This window comes from Artemia franciscana, chromosome 13 (assembly GCF_032884065.1).
Source record: "Artemia franciscana chromosome 13, ASM3288406v1, whole genome shotgun sequence".
Classification (NCBI taxonomy): domain Eukaryota; kingdom Metazoa; phylum Arthropoda; class Branchiopoda; order Anostraca; family Artemiidae; genus Artemia; species Artemia franciscana.
In genome coordinates, this window is record NC_088875.1 from 45,265,812 (window position 1) to 45,287,817 (window position 22,006).

The following is a 22,006-nucleotide window of genomic DNA, read 5'->3' on the forward strand; positions in this document are numbered from 1 at the left end:
TGACGTCACCCGACAGACCCACACACAGACAACTTATTTTTATATATATAGACTAGGTGTTGGGGTGGCGCTTCGCGCCCCCCCCCCCCAAGCCCTCCGCGCGCTCAAGTCGTTACGCGCCATATTAGTTACGCGCCATTGTAGTTGTGTCCCTATGTCTCACCTGTGAATATAGATAGATATACATATATATGATTTTAACTACGGAAAACTTGCGAATATACAACATTCTTCGCTGTCCCATTGTCTGTGCATATAAATAGATTGTCAGGTTTACCGACTCTTGAACATGCAACATATAATGGTCCATGGGAAAACAATCCGTATTCAGATCTATACCTCATGATTCTAATGATTGCCCTTGAGCTTTGTCGATGGTGATTGCTAATCGACCATTCCCTGTGTCGCCGTCGTCATTTATATATCCCCCTGTGCCCCCCGGCGTCCCCGTTGTAGTTGTGTCCCGATCGTCATTTATATTCCCTGTGTCCCGGTCGTCATTTGTGTCCCGGTGTCCCAGTCTGTGATTTGTCTTTGAGTGTCCCGGTGACGACACCCGACAGACCCACACACAGACAACTTATTTTTATATATATAGATAGATAGATGTCCCGGTGCCCCGGTCGTCATTTGTGTCCCGATGTCCCGGTGTGTAATTTCGTCAATCAACAACCATGACGTCAGTCAACACACAAACATGACGTCACCCGACAGACCCACACACAGACAACTTATTTTTATATATATAGAAGATATATATAGATGTCCCGGTGTCCCGGTCGTCATTTGTGTCCCGATGTCCCGGTGTGTAATTTCGTCAATCAACAAACATGACGTCAGTCAACACACAAACATGACGTCAAACGACAGACCCACACACAGACAACTTATTTTTATATATATAGATAGATAGATGTGCCGGTGTCCCGGTCGTCATTTGTGTCCCGATGTTCCGGTCTGTAATTTCGTCAGTCGAAAACATGACGTCACTCAACACACAAACATGACGTCACCCGACAGACCCGCAAACCCACAGACAACTTATTTTTATATATATAGATCTGCTAGGTTTTTTATATGCTATCGCGTGCGACTTAATATTATAGTAATTAGTTGTTATAACAATAGAAAATATTAAGGATTTACCACCCTAAAGCGTAAACTAGAGTTCCCCTCAGGGAACTCTAGCTTTCGTCTGATTGCTACGTTTACCAAATATATTGATAACTTCGTAAAAGCCGGTAACGCACCAATCCAATTCCTTACTCCATCGCGCTAATTTAGGTGTGATATCTACAGTGTTAAAACTGCCTGTCTCACTGCAACTCGAATACACTCCACTTGCTTGTGGCTAATTCATCCAGAAAACCAGGTACTTATGCGACGAAACCGAAGCTATTCAGAAGAGAACAGCATCAGATATCACACAAAGCAGAGTAGTAGATTACTTCCAACACTGGAGAACCTGAGGTTTGAATCACTATGAGATAGACTTGAGTACTTAATAATGTATTTTGAAAAAAACGTTATTTTCCTCTCCTAAGCACCACCTCATCTTACCACCAGATAATGCAGCGAATGCTCAAACTAGGTCAGAGCTGGAAAAAGCAATAAAATTGAATATAAATCAGTATCAACTTTTGTTCGTCCCATATTTTATAGATTTAGATAAGAAGTCTTAGATTTATTATATGTATATGCATGTCTCTTTTTTTTATTAAACTGCATAATTTGGCCTTGTGTTAAAGCGTATACATAAATAAAGCTATCTCTTTTGAAAAAGTGTTTTTTGCAATATTGTTCATAGAACCGTCCTATTATTAGCTTTTTTTACGAGTTCTGACTTTAAACTGAAATACACTCCACCTATCTGCCTTTCCATCCAGGAAATAAAGCCAAGATCTGGCTGAAACAAGATTCTAGACCACCTCGTGTATCATGAGTCATTTCTTCTAGGCCAGTCCTTGCAATATAAATTAGAGAAAAATTATGATCTTTAGGGCTCTCAGTGATAATCAAATAAACAACAACAGTTTTTGCAAGAAAAATTAAGAGCAAATTCTAAACTTGAAACGAGCTAAAATTGGCTTATACAAGCTAATATCATTCGGTTGAGCATTTTATCCAATTTCAAAATCGTCAGGATAAACAGTATGATTAGCAGCTGGAGTAATATTATAAAGTAATTTTAGTATAGTTAAAGATAGCATGACTAGCAGCTTTGGATGATTAAGCAGCTAGACATAATAATTGGCCAGGTTGCGTTAGGTCTGATCCGTACAGAAATCAGTAACAATCCTTCTTTTTAATGCTAAACAACGGTCATAACACCACTTAATTCGTATATATTATGTACTTATGTAATTTACCCAGTTAACGGCCTTTTAAGCTTCCTTTAGGGGAATACACGTAAAATTTTATTACTACTACTACTAACAACTCAAAGCAGCACCAAGCTGCCTGAGGCCAACACAGCTCGTACGTTAGACAACATATTACGTAAGACAAAGGATTTGTAAGTTAACAGTAGCCATGTCTCAGCCGTTTTGTATGATTTGAAAAAGACTTAATCATAGAAGTTTATTTGATTATGTTTAGCTGCCCCATTCCTCTTGCTAAAAGGTAATATTCTTGAATTTCTCAGTATAAGGGTATCGGGATGGCTTGTGAGTCGGCATGACTTGGGCCATTTTGTTCTTTAACAGAATATACATGGCATTCATTTTTAATAGAAGCAGTAGTTTCTGAAAAAAATGGAATTTTCTCCCTTTTAGCCTTATTACTTGAAGCTGATTTTGGAAATAATAAAATTACTATATCTTACTATGAATGTCCGAAATCTGGTTAATGTCGACATTCACTGAAAATGTCCAGAATTCCCTTTTCTCTGTTTGGATTCAACTAGCTTTGCGAATCAACTTTTTCAGTCTTATGCAAGCTTTGATGGTTAAAGTTAAAGCTAAGCTATAAAAGTTAAAGCTAAGCTATAAAAGTTAAAGTTAAAGCTAAGGTTTCAGAAATGGGTTAACAACCTAACCTAGCTCAACCTAACCTGTCACCATCAAACCTCGCATAACAATGAAAAAGTTGACTGGCAACACTGAAAAAAGCCAAGGAGAAAAAAAAGTTATTTCGGACTTTCACTGGTGAACGTTGACATTCACCAATTTCGGACATTCACAGTAACATATATACACCGTATCTTTTGTACTACTAGTTTCACTATTATATAATTTGTACTTTCACTACAATACTAAGCACTTTTACTATGTATATGTTACTATATACTACTGCTACTAACAACTCGGTGCATCACCGAACCGCCAGAGGCCAACACAGCTTCACACGCTCCAACAAAAAGAATTAGAAAATTTCACTTAAGGGGAACACATCAAACGGAATTGACATATCAGGGTTAGTTAGTAGTTTTGATTGACAGAACCTATGAAGGTGAAGGTTTAATACCGAGAATATCAATCAAATGGAAATGCTTCATTTACCTAGGTAGTAATATTAGTAAAGATGGTGGATGCAGTGAAGATGTTAAAAGTAGAAAAGCCATGGCCAAGGGTGTTTTTTCACAGCTGAAAGAAGTTTCAAAGAACAGGAAGAAAAGCATACGAACCAAGATTAGAATATTGAAGTGTGCAGTGATGGCGGTGCTCAAGTATGTTTCTGAAGCATAGGCGCTTCGAAAAACGAAGGAAGATTTTCTAGATGATTTCTAGAGATATTATCTACGGATTGTTTTGGTTATTTGTATGACTGACCGTTTTTCAGAAAGTAATCTGTACGAAAATGTAGTTCAGTCCCGCTTTCTAGGACTATGACGAAAAAAGGGTTGCGATGACTAGGACAAGTTCTTCGGATGAATGACGACAGATTGTCAAAGATCGTCCTTGCCAGCCAACCATCTAGGACGAAGCGAGAAGCAGGCTGTCCTCAAATGGGGTGGGAAGATGACACAAGAAAGATTTATGGGGAACTGGAACTTCTTAAGAGGGTGTAAAGAGGGAGACTTTGAACAGATTGGGGTGGAGGGAGAGCGTGCGTAGCTGTGTTGGCCTCGGACAACCTGTTGCTGCTGTGAGTTTTAGAAGCCGCAGTAGAAGTCATATCTTCTCTCATAAGTTAGCTGAGGTAAACGACGCGAAAAGCAGGCCGTACCCAAATGGGATGGGAGGATGTCACAAGAAACATTTAAGGGGAACAATAACTTCTTAAGAGGGTGTAAAGAGGGAGGCTTTGAACAGATTGGGGTGGAGGAGGAGCGTACGTAGCTGTGTTGGCCTCATGCAACTTGGTGCTGCTGTGAATTGTTGGAAGCCGCAGTACAATTCATTTTTTCTCTCATAAGTTGGGAGACATAAACGACATAGTTCTGTAATGAGTGTGGTTGTTCGGTCAAAACAAGAAAAACTCAAGGGCTAATGCCGTCCATGGGATGGTAGTTCAGTATCACAGAGCTAAAGACTAAAGAAATTGATTAAATGAAAAACCTGTGATTCCTTCTCAATCTGCTTCAGAATCACTCGCTCTAAATCTTCCATGTCATTGTGTTTGAAGTAGTAAACATCGCTTCTAGATGCTTCAACGCTTTTCTGTACAGGAAAAGACACACCAGCATCTCTAAAGAAAACAATATATTAAACGATATATTAAGTTGAGAACCAAGCAAGGTATTTTAACGAGTGGTAAGAGAGTGGAGGGACTCAAAATTTTTTGGATGGTTGGGAGTCCAACCAAAATAAAATCTTTTGAACATCTTTCGTTCTGCCTAATCATACCTCAAACTATGTAACACACCTCTGCCCTTCGAGGGGTTATGATACTAAAGACGAGGTTTCTGTTAGTTAGTTAAAATTTAAGTAATTGTTAAGAAAAAATACTCTATATATCAATTAACAGATTTGATCAGATGTAAATTCAAACTGAAAACAAAACTTCAAACGACAAATAACCATCCATTAGTTAATGAATGATGAAGCCTCTACTAATATAACAGCAAAATGGAATTATTCTGATATTTATTAAAAGAAGATCGCGTGGTGATTGAATCTATTTACCATATAATTACGAGGGGGAGATCTAGATTAAAAGGTTTCGAAGTGATGCTTTGAACATTACATATTCTAAATATGACATAATTAGAGGGGAGCAAGCTAGGCAAGATCCTTAGCTACAGCCTATATTGTCAAGACGTTTTAGTTTATATCGTTTTTACTTAACAATCACAAACCCTAATGACCTGATTGTTGACCTTTGAATCGTCATGCGAAATATTAAAATAAATCAAACTTGAAAAAAAAAATACATAAGAAGACACTATGGGTATACAAGACTTTAAAAAAAACTGAGTTGTCAAATTGATCAAAAAATTCATTAGTTATAAAACGTTAAATATGATGCTAAGTATATAAAAAATAACTAGAATACTTGTAATATACAACAAAATCAAAAACCTCGATAGAAACATACAAAGGAATAAACAAGGGAAGCTGAAAACACGACAAACAGAGAGAAAATGAGTAGGATGAATTTTCAGTCTTTTCAGTGATGTAGTAGATAAATGTTTTTTTTCGTATCTTGAGCTAAAGCACCGGTTGGGGGATAAAACTGGAGCAGGCTGAGACGCAGGTATACGGTGGAATTTGCGGGAAAAATTTCTTGGGGGAAAAATATTTTTGGTGCGATACTATAGTACTAATTTTTTTTTAGAAATACAATTTTGATTTTTCTGCAGTTAAATCTTTCTCACTTTGCTTTTTAAGAAGGACGAGGCATGGGAATTGACCCTCTTTAAAAATAATTCGCAATTTCATAGTGTAAAAACTATATTGCAACTAAAACGCCGAAAAATATTCATGTCTTGAATATAACAGACTCCGTGTCGACGACCCTGCCCCATCCGGTGGCACAGAAGGATTAAAGGTATAAGGGTAAGGAAACTCGAAGCCTTTTTAAATTTGATTCAATTATATCAGATTCCTCCCACAAAGAAAAGTATATTCAATATGAACACGAATTTAAACCCTTAAAAAATGAGAAGAGGGTAGCTAAATTTATTAGCAAGCTTAAGGAGGAATTTTTTTTTTAGCAAAGATGATGTTTTAACATGGACGTTCTATTTGAAATCAAAAGAAATTTTCATGCCCAGTAGTTTCAAGGAAATAGAAGAACTTTTGAAAGAGTCAGATTTATTGGTTTCTGGAAGTTTATTGGCACTTGTGGATGGGTCGGACCTCATGTCAAGAGTCCGATGCATCACACACGATTTCGCTGAGGGCACTCATCGAATTCCTTAATAAACTTCTATGGCAGGGTTCAGAGGTGTTGAGTCAACAAACGTCTATCTGTCAGGAAAATATTTAACGAGATTATCAACCCTGACTGAAAAGCAGAGAGAACCTAGGTGAAGTTCTTCGGGTATACCATTATGGATTGAGAGAAAATTGGAATAACAGTTCAAATATTTCACTACTTGCGATCATTTTGATAAGAATGAGACAACCTTTGTAAAAGGAAAAATTTAACATTTTTTTCTAAAAACATTTATTAATAGACCACGCGTTGACCACGCGGCTAATCTAACTACTTAAGATATTGCACGAATTATGTCAGTATAATATGCTACAGTGCTTAACTTAAAACCTCTTTTTTGCTCTTAAGATTTCATTGACTTAATCAATTTCATTCTTAATAGAAAACCCTATATTTTATTTGGTAAAACACAAACGGAAACGATTTGGCAAAAATCCTCACTACCAAAAGAAGGGCTTCTTGAAATGAAACGCATTGTGGAGGGGCGAAGAGGGGGGAAGGGATGTATAGGAGTGTAGGGGGGTCAAGGAGTCGACCGTCTAATTTCATCAACAAAAACGACACATGTATTTTAGAAATGAGTCCGAAATTGATAACAAAATAAGGAAACGAAGGTACCATAAAATGTACAATAATTCCGAAAATTGGTACTGCAACTTCAGAACTTGAGTCTCGGATTTCGGCCTACACTTAATTTGGATTACTTGGTCTGGTGCTATAAAGAAAAAACGTAAGGATAATCCTCAACATCAAAAATATTATCAATTAATAGAGGTTTTTTGACTTTTTCCTTTTTTTGTAAAACAAACTTTCTACATCAGTAACAGGTCACCAAAAAATTATCTACACTTTCCCCTAAAGCTTTCTTTGGGACTAAATCTAGTCAACTCAATATTACTGTTCGAATACTACATTAATACGTCTACATGTTACAAGATAAAGTATAAAAACAATAAAATTACAGATTATTGATGAATAAGATTGAAATAATTAGTTTTAAGTTTCAAATGTCTTTCATTCCATTTTCCTTAACAGTAAAATCCAAGTTCCTCTATCATTCACAAGTATCTTTAATGTGTAATCAATGTGTACCCGTGAAGACCACACGGTACTGAAAATACAGTGAAAGGAACAAATTATAAGGAAAATGTATAAAAAAAACCTCAAAGAAAACCGTAAGTCCTTATGTTTTCGGGGTCAGGCCCAAGGGTCTATGAAAAGGGTCTCAGGCCCAAGGGTTTTGTTATTAGACATTTGCTTAGACGACTGAGATACTCAAATGCTTCGAACACTTCCACTAAAATTGGTCGAAATGAACCCTTCCTTACAACAAGATAATTTCGGGTCAGTTAACACATACAGAAATAGGGTCCTTTGAGCTGATCTTATGAGTGAATCCATCCTCTTTCCTATTTATACAGGTATACATATTTGCCATTCAGAAGCCAATTGAACGTTCACTTGTTAAATTTGTGGGGGGTTTAGCATCCAAACACTTGATAGCCTTTTAACTAAATAAAGTCTAACCTTGGAGAACAAGCTAACCTATTCTAAAATAAGCTAAGCATGCATTCTATGGAAAATAAATACCCCAATAGAAAATAAATAAGATATATAATAAATAATAAATAATAAATAAGAAATAAATAAGAGATATAATAAATAAGAAAGATATAATATTATATAATTAATATATTAAATATTATTATATAATGAATATTATATTATTATATAATAAATAAGAAAATCAATAAATAAGGCAAGACTTGGGCACAAACATTCGCAGTACTGCTCTGATTATCTTCGGTTTATTCAGTTTTTCATTCTTTTTTTAAGTTATTAGTTTGTTGGGCTTTTTTTCTCAGAGACAACCATTAGTTTATTCTCTTATCATTCCCCTTTGTTCTTTTTATTAGGTTTTAATGCAATAAATTATTCAGAATCATACAAAAACAAATCGGAATAATAAAGGAACTTGTCAAGAGGAGGTAAGACTTGGAATAGTAAAAATGAAATTTAAGTGGTTGGACAATTTGAATTATGAATTTTGGGCAAATTTGTTATGATTGGTTCCGGTTATATTTAATTTTATAGCATTGCCGTTAGGACTGTTCTTGACAACGAGACATTTTTTTTTTTTTTTTTTTTTTTTTTTCTTTTTTTTTTTTTTTTAGGGTAGCCTGAGTTTCTCTCATCAGCACTTATGCACTCTATAAGAAAAAAATTTATAACATACAATCTAAAGAATACATAATACAAATAATTAATAACATAAGAAAATGACAAGTTCTCATCTATTCCCCATACTCTTTGCTTTAGATTATCGTGAAAAGAGATATTTGGAATAGTAGAATGAACTTGGTAATAGGAGGTAGAAGGTATGAGTTTCATCAGTCAACAACAAAAATGAGAACTGAGTGGTTTCATTGACCGATATAAATAATCTTGAGCATTATATCGATGTAAGAGACCCCGAGGAAGCCTGAACTAGATGGCGGGGCAGTCTCGAACATTTTCACCCTGGCTTATTTTTAGCATTTTTTAATCCTCTTAGAAGAAGATGCCCCTATACGGGCACAGGACTGTCAAGTCGGGAGGCAGCGAGCATCGTCCCTCTCAGGAGGCTTAAGTCAAGTACAGGTCAAACATAATATTCGTAATGTTTTTACGGTTGGCCTGGTTTTATTTTAATTTTAAGACATAAATTTATTATTTTTCCGGGTAACACTAGGTGGCCTTGGGTCTCTTTTTCTCAGCGGCAAAGTTAACTCCCTCTCAATTTCACATACGTTTTGCTTCAAAATAAGAGGGAAGAGAGAATCATCTTCAGAAGCAGGAATTATTTTGAAAAACAATTATGCAAGGCACTTGTGCATAATGCAAAAATTACTGACAACACAGTTGCAAAAAAAAACTGCAAAGAAGTAACCTTTTAAACGGGAATTTTGAAACAGACAATACTGAATATATTTTCTGTCATTAATTTTTACAAATTTGAAAGTAATAGATTTAAAAAAAATCGATGTTGAAGACGCATTTACACGTTAGACGTATACCATCTAAATTGTTTTTTTTTTTTTGTAAATATACTCAATTAAAACAAAAAAGAACTCCTGGAAGCTTCAGTACAGTTTGTTTCACAGTGGAAAAAAGAAAAGCTGAAAGGAAAATACGTTTTTTTTCCCTAACTAAACTCTTCCAAAGTAAAAGCTGAGTGGGATTATAAGGTTCAATTTATCCTATATTTTTCTCTAGTTGTCCCAACTACTTATGACTATCATCAAATTTTCCACACGATTAGAATGTTTTATTGTTTTTCCAGATATTTGCCAAAACCCAAATATGTAATCCTTCTTTCTTGACAGAAATATGCTTACGTGTCACCTCCAGCTACTTCAACCCTTAAATCAATAATGGGTTGTCAAGGTGTCAATCAATAATGGTTGACAATCAAGCAAAGGGCAAACTAAAGCCCATATAAACAAATAGTTTCAAAGTAAGCAATGAAAAAAAAACTGTAAAGTGGCAAAAATGTTTTGTCGCTTGTTTTTTTTTCTTCCTAGCACCCCGATTCCAGCTTATTCTTAGAAAATGGTGAGGGTCTAACCTCTGCGGTTTTTACAGTAAGTTTGGATCTTAGGCCAGATTGATGAATATGACTTTGCATTTTGGAAAGCTTCGTAAAACTCTTGCCTGTGACCGAAAATCTATTGTTTCTACCCATTTCTGTTCGCGATTTCACCTGAGTTTATCATTCAGTGTTTTACACTTAGGATTGCGGTAGAGAAATGGTATAGGATGTGCCTCTTAAACTTCAAAGTTCTTTCATTGCTAAATAAATTAAAATTTATCCTTTGCTCCTTTCTAAGTGATGACGTTAGAAACTTGGCCTACGGCAAAAAAAAGTCAACTTTTGAACTAAGACAAATAGATTTTTTTCAACGGCAGTCGATAGCTCTAGATGAGCTGATCATGATATGTCATCCATTTTTTGGTAGAAAAATTCCTTCATGAGATATACCAGTTTGAAAGTTTAAAGGGGTTGACAACTCAGTAATAAGGCACACACTGAAACCAAAAATAGGCCGATACCAATTGTGAGACACATAGGGGAGTTTTAAGCAACAGTCGGCTGTTAGCTCATAACCAACTTCGGCAATCAAGGGTTCGCAACTTTTCCTAGTTGGTGAGCCTATTATTTGTTTCCTGTGTATTTGATGGTAAGACCAATTTGGTTCTAGTGGTACGACATGTAGGGGACTTGTAAGAAATAATCGGTTGTTAGGCTACAGTAATTTTGAGCGATGAGGGGTTTGCAACTTTTGCTAGTTGCAATGAGGGGTTTGCAACTTTTGCGAATTTGTGTACCTAGTATTTATTTTAAGATCCTTACACATTAACAACTTCAGCGCTAAATCGAAGCGAGGAAACAAAGTCAAAGTGTCACTCTCGTAACACATTACGCGGCGAACCCCAACAAAGTTTGCAGCAACACCTAACGTTGCCCACGCAACGTAGATCTAGTTATTACATATGTTTATCTGAATACTCGTGTATAAGAATAGAAACGACTGCACGCATTCGCCATAGCACAGTGCTTTGAATCCATGAGAATGGTATTATATATTATATTAGATATAATATATTATATCTAGATATAATATATATAATATATTAGAATATCCACAGAAACAGTGGAATACTTCAATTCCAAGGAATTTTAAAGCTTTACTTTAGCGGCAGGGGACTGGTGTAAAATATTGGTGTGATACAAAAAACACCCGCTAGATAAATGGCAACATCTTCGGCCCAGAGACAATTGAAAGCTTTACTTCAGCGGCAGGGGACTGGTATAAAATGTTGGTGTAATAAAAAAAAATATCCAACAGATAACTGGGCTACATCTTAAGCCCAGAGAAAATTGAAAGCTTTACTTCAGAGGCTGTGGACTGTGTAAAATGCAGACTTATTATAAAGAATACCCGCCAGATACATGGGATGTTTCTTCAGCCCCGAGAAATTTGTAAGCTTTATTCTAGCTGCTAAGGATTGAAAATTACTGTAAAAAAACTGCGTGGGCATACATGTCCACCGAGGGAATTAAATAGAGAACATTACTTTCCCCAGATTCAACACTCAAATTTCACTTTACGGGGGAGGGTGTAACTTCCTTCAGCGTACATTTTACTTAATCTTTTCATAAAAAAAGATACATACATGAAATTATACAATAAGAAAATATAAGAAATCAACAAAACAACAAAAGTTTCGTCAATTATATGATTAAAACTAAATAAAATAAGCTTACACAAATATGACATCACCACGTTTTGAATACGCAGGGATGGCACTGGCTATAGCTGAATACCCATAAGAATAGTGAATTACTTCTTCAACCCCAAGAAATTCAGCTAACTTTTTTTCAAGGTCCAAATGTGCCTCTAAAAAAAAATACCATTAAAAAAATGTGTAGAAAGAAGCGCATTTTTAATACTACAATGTTGTATGCAGAAAAAGCAATAAAAAATAAAACAGTTAGACCCGTTTTAGGTGTAGAAACTCAAAATGCATTTTTATTACGGAATTTTACGGAATATTACGGAATTTTACGGAAAATTTTATTACGGAATATTACAGACAGCCACTACTGTTATGCACAATCAAATATTTCTAGCAAAATCGATTTTTTTTTTCAAAGATCACTTATTACTAGAGCCATATCCAGGATTTTTCGGGGGTGGGGAGGGGCTACAAAAGCCCCTCCTTTAAAAAAAAACTTTAAAAAAAGCAGCAAACATTTTTTATATTTATTTTACTGAATTTTTTATTATATTGATATATTTTACTCATTATATTATTTATAGTTATATTAAAGGCATTTTTATTAAATAATGTAAAATTTCACTTAAAAGTCAATACTGTTATGAACGATCAGATATTTCTAACAGAATCGATTTCTTGTATCAAAGATCACTTGTTGCCAGAGCCTTATCTAGGATTTTATGCGGGGGGGGGGCGTGGGTTGCCAAAGGATATTTTTTTTTGGGGGGGGGGACAAAAAGAATTTCAAAAGGGCAGCAAACATTTGTTTATATTCATTTTTGTCACGCTTTTTACGAGTCGGAAAAAAATTCAGTCGGGGAAGGAGGGTTCAAACCCCATAGTTCCCCCTGGATATGGTCTTGTTTGTTGATATCTTGTGAAATGTGAACTTGCCCTTAATATTAAACTAGAAGATAATAGATATCAAATGACCACAAATGACTGTCAAATTTTATATATGTGGGCTACTACTGTTATGAATGATCAGCTTTTCTTATTACAATCACAATCACAACCATATCACAATCGTATCACAACTCATATCACAAATAAATTTTTATGCAGTGAAGTTAAACAATTTCAAATTAAGTTAACAATAGCTTAATCTAATGTTATACACTGGTAATTCGCAGCGTAAGGCATGGCAATACTTTGGTGGATCATGGGCAGCACGTGTACTGTGCGGCTGAATATACTTTAGAGCCTCGGTTTGGAAAAAAATGGCACGTTTAAGACGTCATATTCTTACGCTCTTAGATAACTTCGAAGATCACACTGCCTTTCCATGACGAAAGTAAAACAGTTCAAAATAGGGATGAAACCTTTTTATTGACAGTGAACAGATATAAAATTTAACTGGATATTTCAAACACTTCTATGTGTTTTACGCATTAAAATGTCAAATTAATGCATAAGTATCACATTATGCATTAATGTGTCACATAAAAAATGGTATGAAAGGAGCATGTTTAGGGAACATTCGAATAATACAGTTTTCTATTCATATTTAAGTTTCAATGACTTTAAATCAAAATCATCATGATAGATGCTTAGCTGAACAATTACAAATTTTAAGCAATTTTGATTTATTGAAGCCAAATTTTCTTTTACAGAACAATGGAATTCAAAAAAGTTGCATAAGCAACGGATATTACGAAAAAATATGAAAAAAAAAGAAATCAAAATAACTGCATTGAAAGAAGCCGGTGTAATAAAACACTTAAAAAAGAAATTTTTCAATATTTATTATTTATTATGATACAGAAGATATTTATTATGTTAAACGACATAAACTTTCACAGGAGTACCATTAATATTATCATCAAACATTTATTTCTCAAAGAACTGAGGTGTTTTTTGCATTAACTCAATTAAGTTTTTATTTCGGCTAGTATAGCTTACCAACTTCAGGTTATAATTAACTTAAAACTTATCTGGAGTCAAAATCTTTCTTAGCATCCAAATTAGTGCAATTCCATTTTCAGGTATTTTAGTTTTTACGTTTCGAATTTAAATATATTCTTGTTTAAACTAGGAATTAACATAAAAATTTAAACTAATGTTTTAAGGTTTTAAGCAATTTTGATACATTAAGGACAAAATGTTACACTTCCATGCATTTGCTTAGAAAAATTAAAAGTCTACAACGATTATACAAATATACACTTTTAAGTAGCAAACTTGTAGTTAAAACAATTAACCGGCCACCTGGTACCTAAAAAGAAGGCCTAGGGTTCAACTTATATTCTGACAAGAATTGAACAAAAAGTATAAACCATTATAGTGGATATTTTCTGAATGTTTAATTTCCACATAAAAAACGTTACCACCCATTAGTAAATTATACCACCGAACCACCAACCAGCACTCCCAAAACTCCTCAAATCGTAGTGTTTCGCTAAAAAAGAAGAAGTCATAGTTACAAAAATAGCTGCAGCTCTGTATAGGGCGAACCACGACCTCTAATATCGAAAACTGTAAAAGCGCGTTATGAAAAAACTATTTAGTAAGGAAAATTTGCCACTTGTAGCTAATTCAAGAATGGTAATTAATATTTAAATTGATTCTAATAGACAACATTTTGAAAACAAATTAACAGATATTCCACAAAAGAGGCTGAAAGGCCTCAAAGATGGCATCAGACTGAAATGAAAAGTATACCATGGGTAACCCCACTATCGATAACCGAATACAGGTAAATAATCCTCCACATCGAACTATGAGGAAAATCACTTCTTTAATGGTGGCACTGATTTATCTTCTATATCTTTATTTTTTTTTGCCTCCAGCAGGGCACTTGAATATCATAAAGATGTTTAGTGAATCATTTAAAGGCACAAAGTGCCATATGGCACCTGAAAACGGCATCTTGTATCTAGAGTGGAAAAGTATACCATGGGTATCCCCATTACTGAAAACCGAATACAGGTCAAATAGGACCTGTATTAGGACCTATAAAGTATACAAAAGGACCTGTAATAGGACCTATTTCAGTCAAATAGGAGTCAAATTGTTAAGTATAAAAACTTTTCTTCTTATTCACTCCCTATTTCTTGTGGAGTTCTGCAGGGTACGCTTTTAGGTCCTTTACTATTTTTGGTAATCATTAACAATATTGCTAATGAATCAGCCAATCGATGGAAGTTTGTGGATGACATTTCGTTGCTCGAAAAGTGCAGAAGAAATACTAAGAGCAGTGCAATGGAAATTCTCGAAGACGCTGCAAGTGAAGCAGTCCAGTCAAAATGAAAGTGAACTCCCATATATCTCATGTTATGACATTTAGTTTTCTTAAAGCAAAGCCCTAATACCTAATGAAATAATTATAACAAAAGCTAAACTCTTAGGGGTCACACTGACTAGCAATTTAAAATGCGATGCCCACATTTGCTCTATTGTTAGACAGGCTAGTACATCTCTGTCTCTCCTGAAGCTATTTGCTAAATTTTCGTGCCCAAAAGCACATATCCTCCGCCTTTATACGTCCTTTATCCGTCCACAGGTTGAGTATGCTTGCCTAGTGCGGCATTTCGGTCTTACGGAGGATCAGTCCTATGCACTAGAAATTATCCAGAAGAGAGCCCTGAGAATTATTTACGATCAGGTCCAAATGCCTTACATTCTCCTTCTCAAGGAATTCCACCTCCCTACCTTGGCAGCCCAAGGTGTTACTCTTTGTACCAATTTTGGAAATAATCTGCTGTGTAACCCACGCTTTCAATGTATACTCCCTGCCTCTTACTGTCCTCCAAAGCCCTGTTTACCTCGATCAAAATCATAAAAAATCCCAGTTTTAAATCCTATTAATGCAAGAACTGAGCGCTACATAAAAGAGATTTGTGCCAGCGTTTGTTGAAATCATAAATAAATGAAATTGTAATGCATCATGTTAATTTGTCATTTATGTTGTTAATGTGTCGGTTTCGTTGTTTCATTTTCATCTGACAGGCCAGTTGGATCCTTCGGTGTGTGTTTTGTAATTTCCTTATGTTTTTACTCATGTTCCCATTTTTTTTTTCATTTTATTAATTGTACTCACTGTATTTGACAAGCCAGTTTGATTGACAGGCCATCGCTGTAGGCAATGTTTTAATGTTTCACGTATGTGCTTATGTAGGTTAGTTGACTGAAGGCAACAAGCATGGCAGTTTTGTGTTGTGAGAGTTTCCTAGATAATAAAGTACTTCTATTCTATTCACACGCTCATTTTTATTCATTTTACGTATGTTACTTACTTCTACTTATGTTTGTGTACTTATGTACTCGTTTTTATTCATATTATTCATTGTACTCATTTTTATTTGACAAGCCAGTTGGGTTCATTGCTCTAGGCTATGCTAATATATTGTGCTTATGGGCTTAGGTTTTCTTTATATACAATGTAGGCTAGACGACAGAAAACAACAACTTTGGTAGTTTTTTATGCTGTGAGAGTTTTTTTTGTTAATAAAGTACTATTCTATTCCATTCTAACTACGAGAAAAATCAACTTTTTTAATGGGTGGCACTGATGCGTCTTCTACATCTTTATGTTTCATTTTTTTGCCTCTAGCAGGGCACTTGAATATCATAGAGATCTTTAGTGAATCATTTAAAGGCAAATTTTTATACTTACATGACTTTTTGGTTATTTTTAATTTTGACTCGATAGTGCCATCATAAAGTGTCATATGGCACCTGAAAAAAGCATCTTGTATGTCATTTCAAGAGAGGAAAAGTATACCATGGGTATCTCCATTCTCGAAAATCGAATACAGGTAAATTACAGTCCTCCATATTGAACTAAGAGGAAAATCACTTTTTTTAATGGGTGGCACTGATATATCTTCTATATCTTTATTTTTCCTCTTTTTTTTGCCTCTAGTAGGGCACTTGAATATCATAGAGATCTTTAGTGAATCATTTAAAGGCAAAATTTTTTTACCTACATGACTTTTTGATTTTTAAATTTTGACTCGATAATGCCATCATAAAGTGCCAAATGGCACCTGAAAAAAGCATCTTGTATGTCATTTCTAGAGTGGAAAAGCATAACCTGGGTATACCCATTATCGAAAACCAAATACAGGTAAATTACAGTCCTCCACATCTAACTAAGAGGAAAATCACTTATTTAATGGGTGGCACTGATGTGTTCTATATATTTATTTTTCCCTTTCTTTTGCCTCTAGCAGGGCACTTGAATATCATAGAGATATTTAGTGAATCTTTTAAAGGCAAATTTTTATACCAACATGATTTTTTTATTGATTTTTTTTTTAATTGACTCGATAGTGCCACTATATAGTGCCATATTGTATGCCATTTCGTGCCACGATATCTTGTATGCCATTTCTTTAGTGGAAAAGCTGGGAAGCATAAAGACAGTAACCTCATTATCTGCATGGTCAAACACATTACCTGAGGTTTACAGTCCCCCTTCTTCTATACTCCCTCTGCCATCCCCTAATAAAAAAGGTTTTAAAAAAATTGTTGCAGATTAACTGACTCATAATATTTCCCTTTCAGGATTCTGAATAACCCATCAGAACAGGGTTAAAATCGGAAAAATCCTTAATTAGCCTGCATGCAGATTAACTGACTCGTAATATTTACCTTTCAGGATTCTGAATAACCCATCAGAACAGGGTTAAAATCAGAAAAATCCTTAATTATCCTGCATAAAAATAAAAGAATATATCATAAAGCTTTCCATAGTCTCTTGGCGACCTTGAATTCAATAAACTTAACTATATGACTTTAATTTCTTAAAAAAAAAAAAAAACAAGAAAGCTCTGTGTTCGGTAAAGCGCTAGTTTGTCAGAATTCTACATATATGGAGAATTATTATGAGCTAATTTAATAGCTAATTTATTTGACAATTTCTTAAGGATTTTCTAAGAATAAATTTTCTATTAATTTTCTTGACACAAATTGCAAAGGAGTAATTTTTGCTCTTTTTAAGTTTCAACTTTGCTCTTCACCTTCATTGGGGAAACTTCTTTTTTTTTTTCGTTAATTTAATAAAAAGAAATCCTTACTACTTAGATTATAGATATCATGCCAATAAATCGTTCTGATACATTACTTTATTCATTTTTTCTTTTGTCACTAACCAAAACTAAGAGCTACATTGTAGTGGGAAATAGAGCCAGACCAGGGGTCTCACAGAAACCTTCCGGCCCACAAGTCCCCCTCCCATTCTTTCCAGTACTTTCTCTTAATTATTCATATCACCCAATGCTAATGAGTGAAGCGGTAAATAGACCAAAATAATAAGTATTAGTTCTTCAGAAACCTCTTGTACCACAATACTCCTCCACCTCCTTGATTTTCCCATGCGTTGCGTCCCTATATATTCATGTTGCTCAAAGCTACTTGAAGAGGTAACGCAGTAAGCAAAACTAAAAAAACAACAGCAGTTTCATAGCAGCCTCTCGGACCTTAGGATCACATTCTTCCTTGTTCGTTTTGTATATTGCTCTAAGCTGCTGTGAGAGCTAGTGAATAAAATCAAAATAATGAATTCCAGTAGCCCCATGTAAGCCTTTTGACTCCGTTTCCATCGCCTTTTTTACCCACATGTGTGTACCTTTTGGCTTAATCAACTCAACGTTACTGGATGAGGAGGCGAAATATAAAAATAAATACCAGTAGTTCCATAGAAACCTCTTGGACCACAAGACCCAACACCATACTGTTTAATTCCTTGTATAATTTCTTCATCAATTTTTCTATTTTCTGAGAGTCCAAGATAATTATGTGATGCAAGATTAAGACACTTTTTAGAATTGACTATGATCTCTTTTCCGATTCGGCCATCTACAACTGGTGTATTGATAACATTTAGATCGGGTACAAAATCTTGGGGAACAATTGGCTCTGGTGTCCATTCTTCAATAAGAGCTTCTTTTTCACTTTCTGTTAGAGCCTTTTCTTCTAATGGGTTTGAATTTTTCTTTAATAGTAGCCAAAGCACCCAAACAAATAGAACTCCTTCAATAAAGAGGTGATAGGTAGGGACCTAAAAATAGGATATTGATTCACTTAACATTTTAAAACCTGGGTAGTTACACAAAATTTAAAAATTATTTTGGACGCCTATACCTACAACAATTCTCAACATACACGTCTTTTCTTCAGAAATTCGATTATAAAGCCTGAAAATGGGTCGTAGATTTTTTTTTAACCTTTATTTTTCTCACTTGAAATTCTAAAGACACTTGTTTTTTTCGTTGATTTTTATTTCCTCTAATGCTCTTTTATAGTTAATCTGGTTACATTTCTATTTATCAACATGGTATCGCTGCTACCTGGAATACTTGCTATGATTTTGTTTTTGACACGGTTCACCTGACATCATGCAAAACTATACAATACTAGCTGTTGGGATGGCGCTTCGTGCCACCCCAACACCTAGTTGGTGGGGACCCTTCGCACCACCACCCAAGCCCGCCCCTCGCGCGTAAGTTGTTACGCACCATATTAGTCACGCGCCATTGTAGTTGTGTCCCTGTGTCCCACCTGTGAATATAGATAGATATATATAAGTTTTTAACTACGTAAAACTTGCGAATATACAACATTCTTCGCTATCCCATTGTTATATGCATATAAATAGATTGTCAGGTTTACCGACTCTTGAACATGCAACATATAATTGTCCATGGGAAAAACAATCCGTATTCAGATCTATAGCTCATTATTATAATGATTGCCCTTGAGCTTTATTGATGGTGATTGCTAATCAAACATTCCCTGTGTCCCGGTCGTCATTTATATATCCCCCTGTGCCCTCCCCGGCGTCCCCGTTGTACTTGCGTCCCTGTGTCCCGGTCATCATTTATATTCCCTGTGTCCCAGTCGTTATTTGTGTCCCGGTGTCCCAGTCTGTAATTTCTCTTTGAGTGTCCCGGTCTGTAATTTCGTCAGTCGACAAACATGACGTCAGTCGACAAACAACTTCATGACGGCATAATGCTCAATCCTTATAATAACGTCAGTTGACAAACATGATGTCAGTCGACACACAAACATGACGTCAGTCAACGGCCAAACAAACAGCGTATTTATATTTATATATATATATATATATATATATATATATATATATATATATATATATATATATCTATATATATAAAAATAAGTTGTCTGTCTGTCTGTGGATCAGGTGACGTCATGTTTCTCTGTCGACTGACGTCATGAAATTAGTTGTCGTCATTTTTGCTTTGACGGTGACGTCATTCAAGATATTTAAGACATATGTTCACGTAGAAATCTATTAATGTTTAAGTTTACAATGACTGATGAACTTACCATGGCAAAAGCCGATGAAGATGCTCAAAGAGTCTATGCCAAAAAACTTGCTGCTGATAGAGAAAGTCAGAAAAGAAAGCGTGCCGAGGAATCAAAAGAACAGCAAGGAAACAGGCTTGAGGCTAAAGAACGCAAAACCGCGCAGTTAGATGAAGATCCACCTGGACAGCGAGAGTCAAAACATATCAAAACTGAAAATGATAGCGATGATGATTGGGTTTGGGATTTTGACTTGGATAAGGTCATCAATGCCTACCAGATTTTAGTTAAAAAAACAAAGGTTCGGCGATATGTATTTCATAGTGAAGCTGAAAAATAAAGAAGAAAAAGAAAACTGAAAAAAGAAAAAATGTAAAAAACTAAAAAATACTAAAAAGAAAAACACTCAAAGAGAAATTACAGACCGGGACACAAATGACGACCGGGACAGAGGGAATATAAATAACGACCGGGACACTCAAAGAGAAATTACAGACTGGGATACCGGGACACAAATGACGACCGGGACACAGGGAATATAAATGACGACCAGGACACAGGTATCTAAGAATATCGTTCAAAGACAAATTTTTAATTGTAAGAAGACCGTTGAAAGAGAAACTTCTAATTGTAAAATGACTGAAGAACCTACAATGGCAACGGTACCACCATCGAAGTAGATAACCAGTGGGTTGTTCCATATTCCCCATTATTATCAAAAACATTTAATGCACACATAAACGTTGAATACTGTAACTCCGTAAAGGCAATCAAATACATATGTAAATACGTCAACAAAGGCAGTGACATGGCAGTTTTTGGCTTGCAGCCCAAAATCAAAGATTTCGACGAAATCGTACAATATCAGGCTGGAAGATACATAAGCAGTAATGAAGCTGTTTGGCGAATTCTTTCATTTCCGATACATGAACGTAGTCCAGCTGTTGTTCACTTAGCGGTACATTTACAGAATGGTCAACGTGTTTATTTCTCGGAAACCAACGTGCAACAAAGAGCCCCGAATCCACCGGATACAAAATTAACAGCTTTTTTTTCGCTTTGCAAAAATGATTCTTTTGCAAAAAAACTGCTGTATACTGAAGTGCCTTCTTATTACACGTGGAATACTAAAAATAAAGTATTTGAACGTCGAAAACAGGGTAAGTCAGTCGACGGCCAACCTACCATCTTCAAAGATACCACGATAGGAAGACTCTACACCGGTCACCCCAATCAACATGAATGCTTCTTTCTACGCCTGTTTTTGGTGAATGTACCCGGTCCGACATCCTTTGAGTATTTGAGAACTGTAAACGGTACTATACATGACACTTACCGTAGTGCATGCCAAGCTCTGAATTTATTGGAGAATGACCAACACTGGGATAACTGCATCAATGACGCGTGCGAAACGTCAACCCCAAGTGAAATTCGTGCATTGTTTGGCATCATTTTAACAACTTGCTCTCCATCAGCTCCTACAGAGTTATGGGGAAAACATAAGTCAAAAATGTCCGTAGATATACTCCATCGAAAACAGTTAGAGACGTCAGATATGACTTTTGATTTTACATCAGAAATTTATAACTACACTTTAGTTATTATAGAAGATTTGTGCGTACGTATGGCAAACAAACCTCTTCAGGATTTGGGAATGCCTTCATCTAACCGTATCGCTGCTGTTTCGACATGTGTAGAATTGGATCGTGAACAAAGTTACAGTACGAGTGATCTATTGTCGTATGTACAAAATAACATTTCCAAGTTAACGTCGGAACAAAAAGACATTTATGATACGATACTCAATTTCAGGACGTATACAACTACCTGCTGATTTCTGTAATTTAGTGACGTCCAAAAATGAATTGATTGAAAAAGTATTTCCGAATATTCTAAAAAATTATAAAAATAATAAATGGCTAAGTGAAAGAGCGATTCTCGCACCCAAAAATATAGACGTCCACGAAATCAACAATATTGTTTTGACCAAGATTCGAGACCAGGCAGTCCTTTACAAGTCAATCGACACAGTTTTGGAACCAAATGAAGCGGTTAAGTATGCATGTTTGTTTGTTTGTAAAAAGAG

At 35.3% G+C, this 22,006-nt stretch overlaps 1 protein-coding gene across 1 annotated transcript in view; it reads right to left on the minus strand.

The window, feature by feature from the left end:
• LOC136034988 (serine palmitoyltransferase 1-like) overlaps window positions 1–22,006 on the minus strand; it is a 64,724-nt gene that overhangs the window by 33,959 nt on the left and 8,759 nt on the right. The window contains exons 3-5 of the mRNA XM_065716557.1: window positions 18,274–18,646; window positions 11,630–11,762; window positions 4,500–4,629 (exon numbers count right to left, since the gene is read on the minus strand). Coding sequence (XP_065572629.1) covers window positions 4,500–4,629; window positions 11,630–11,762; window positions 18,274–18,646 — 636 coding nt within the window. The remainder of the gene's footprint in view (window positions 1–4,499; window positions 4,630–11,629; window positions 11,763–18,273; window positions 18,647–22,006) is intronic.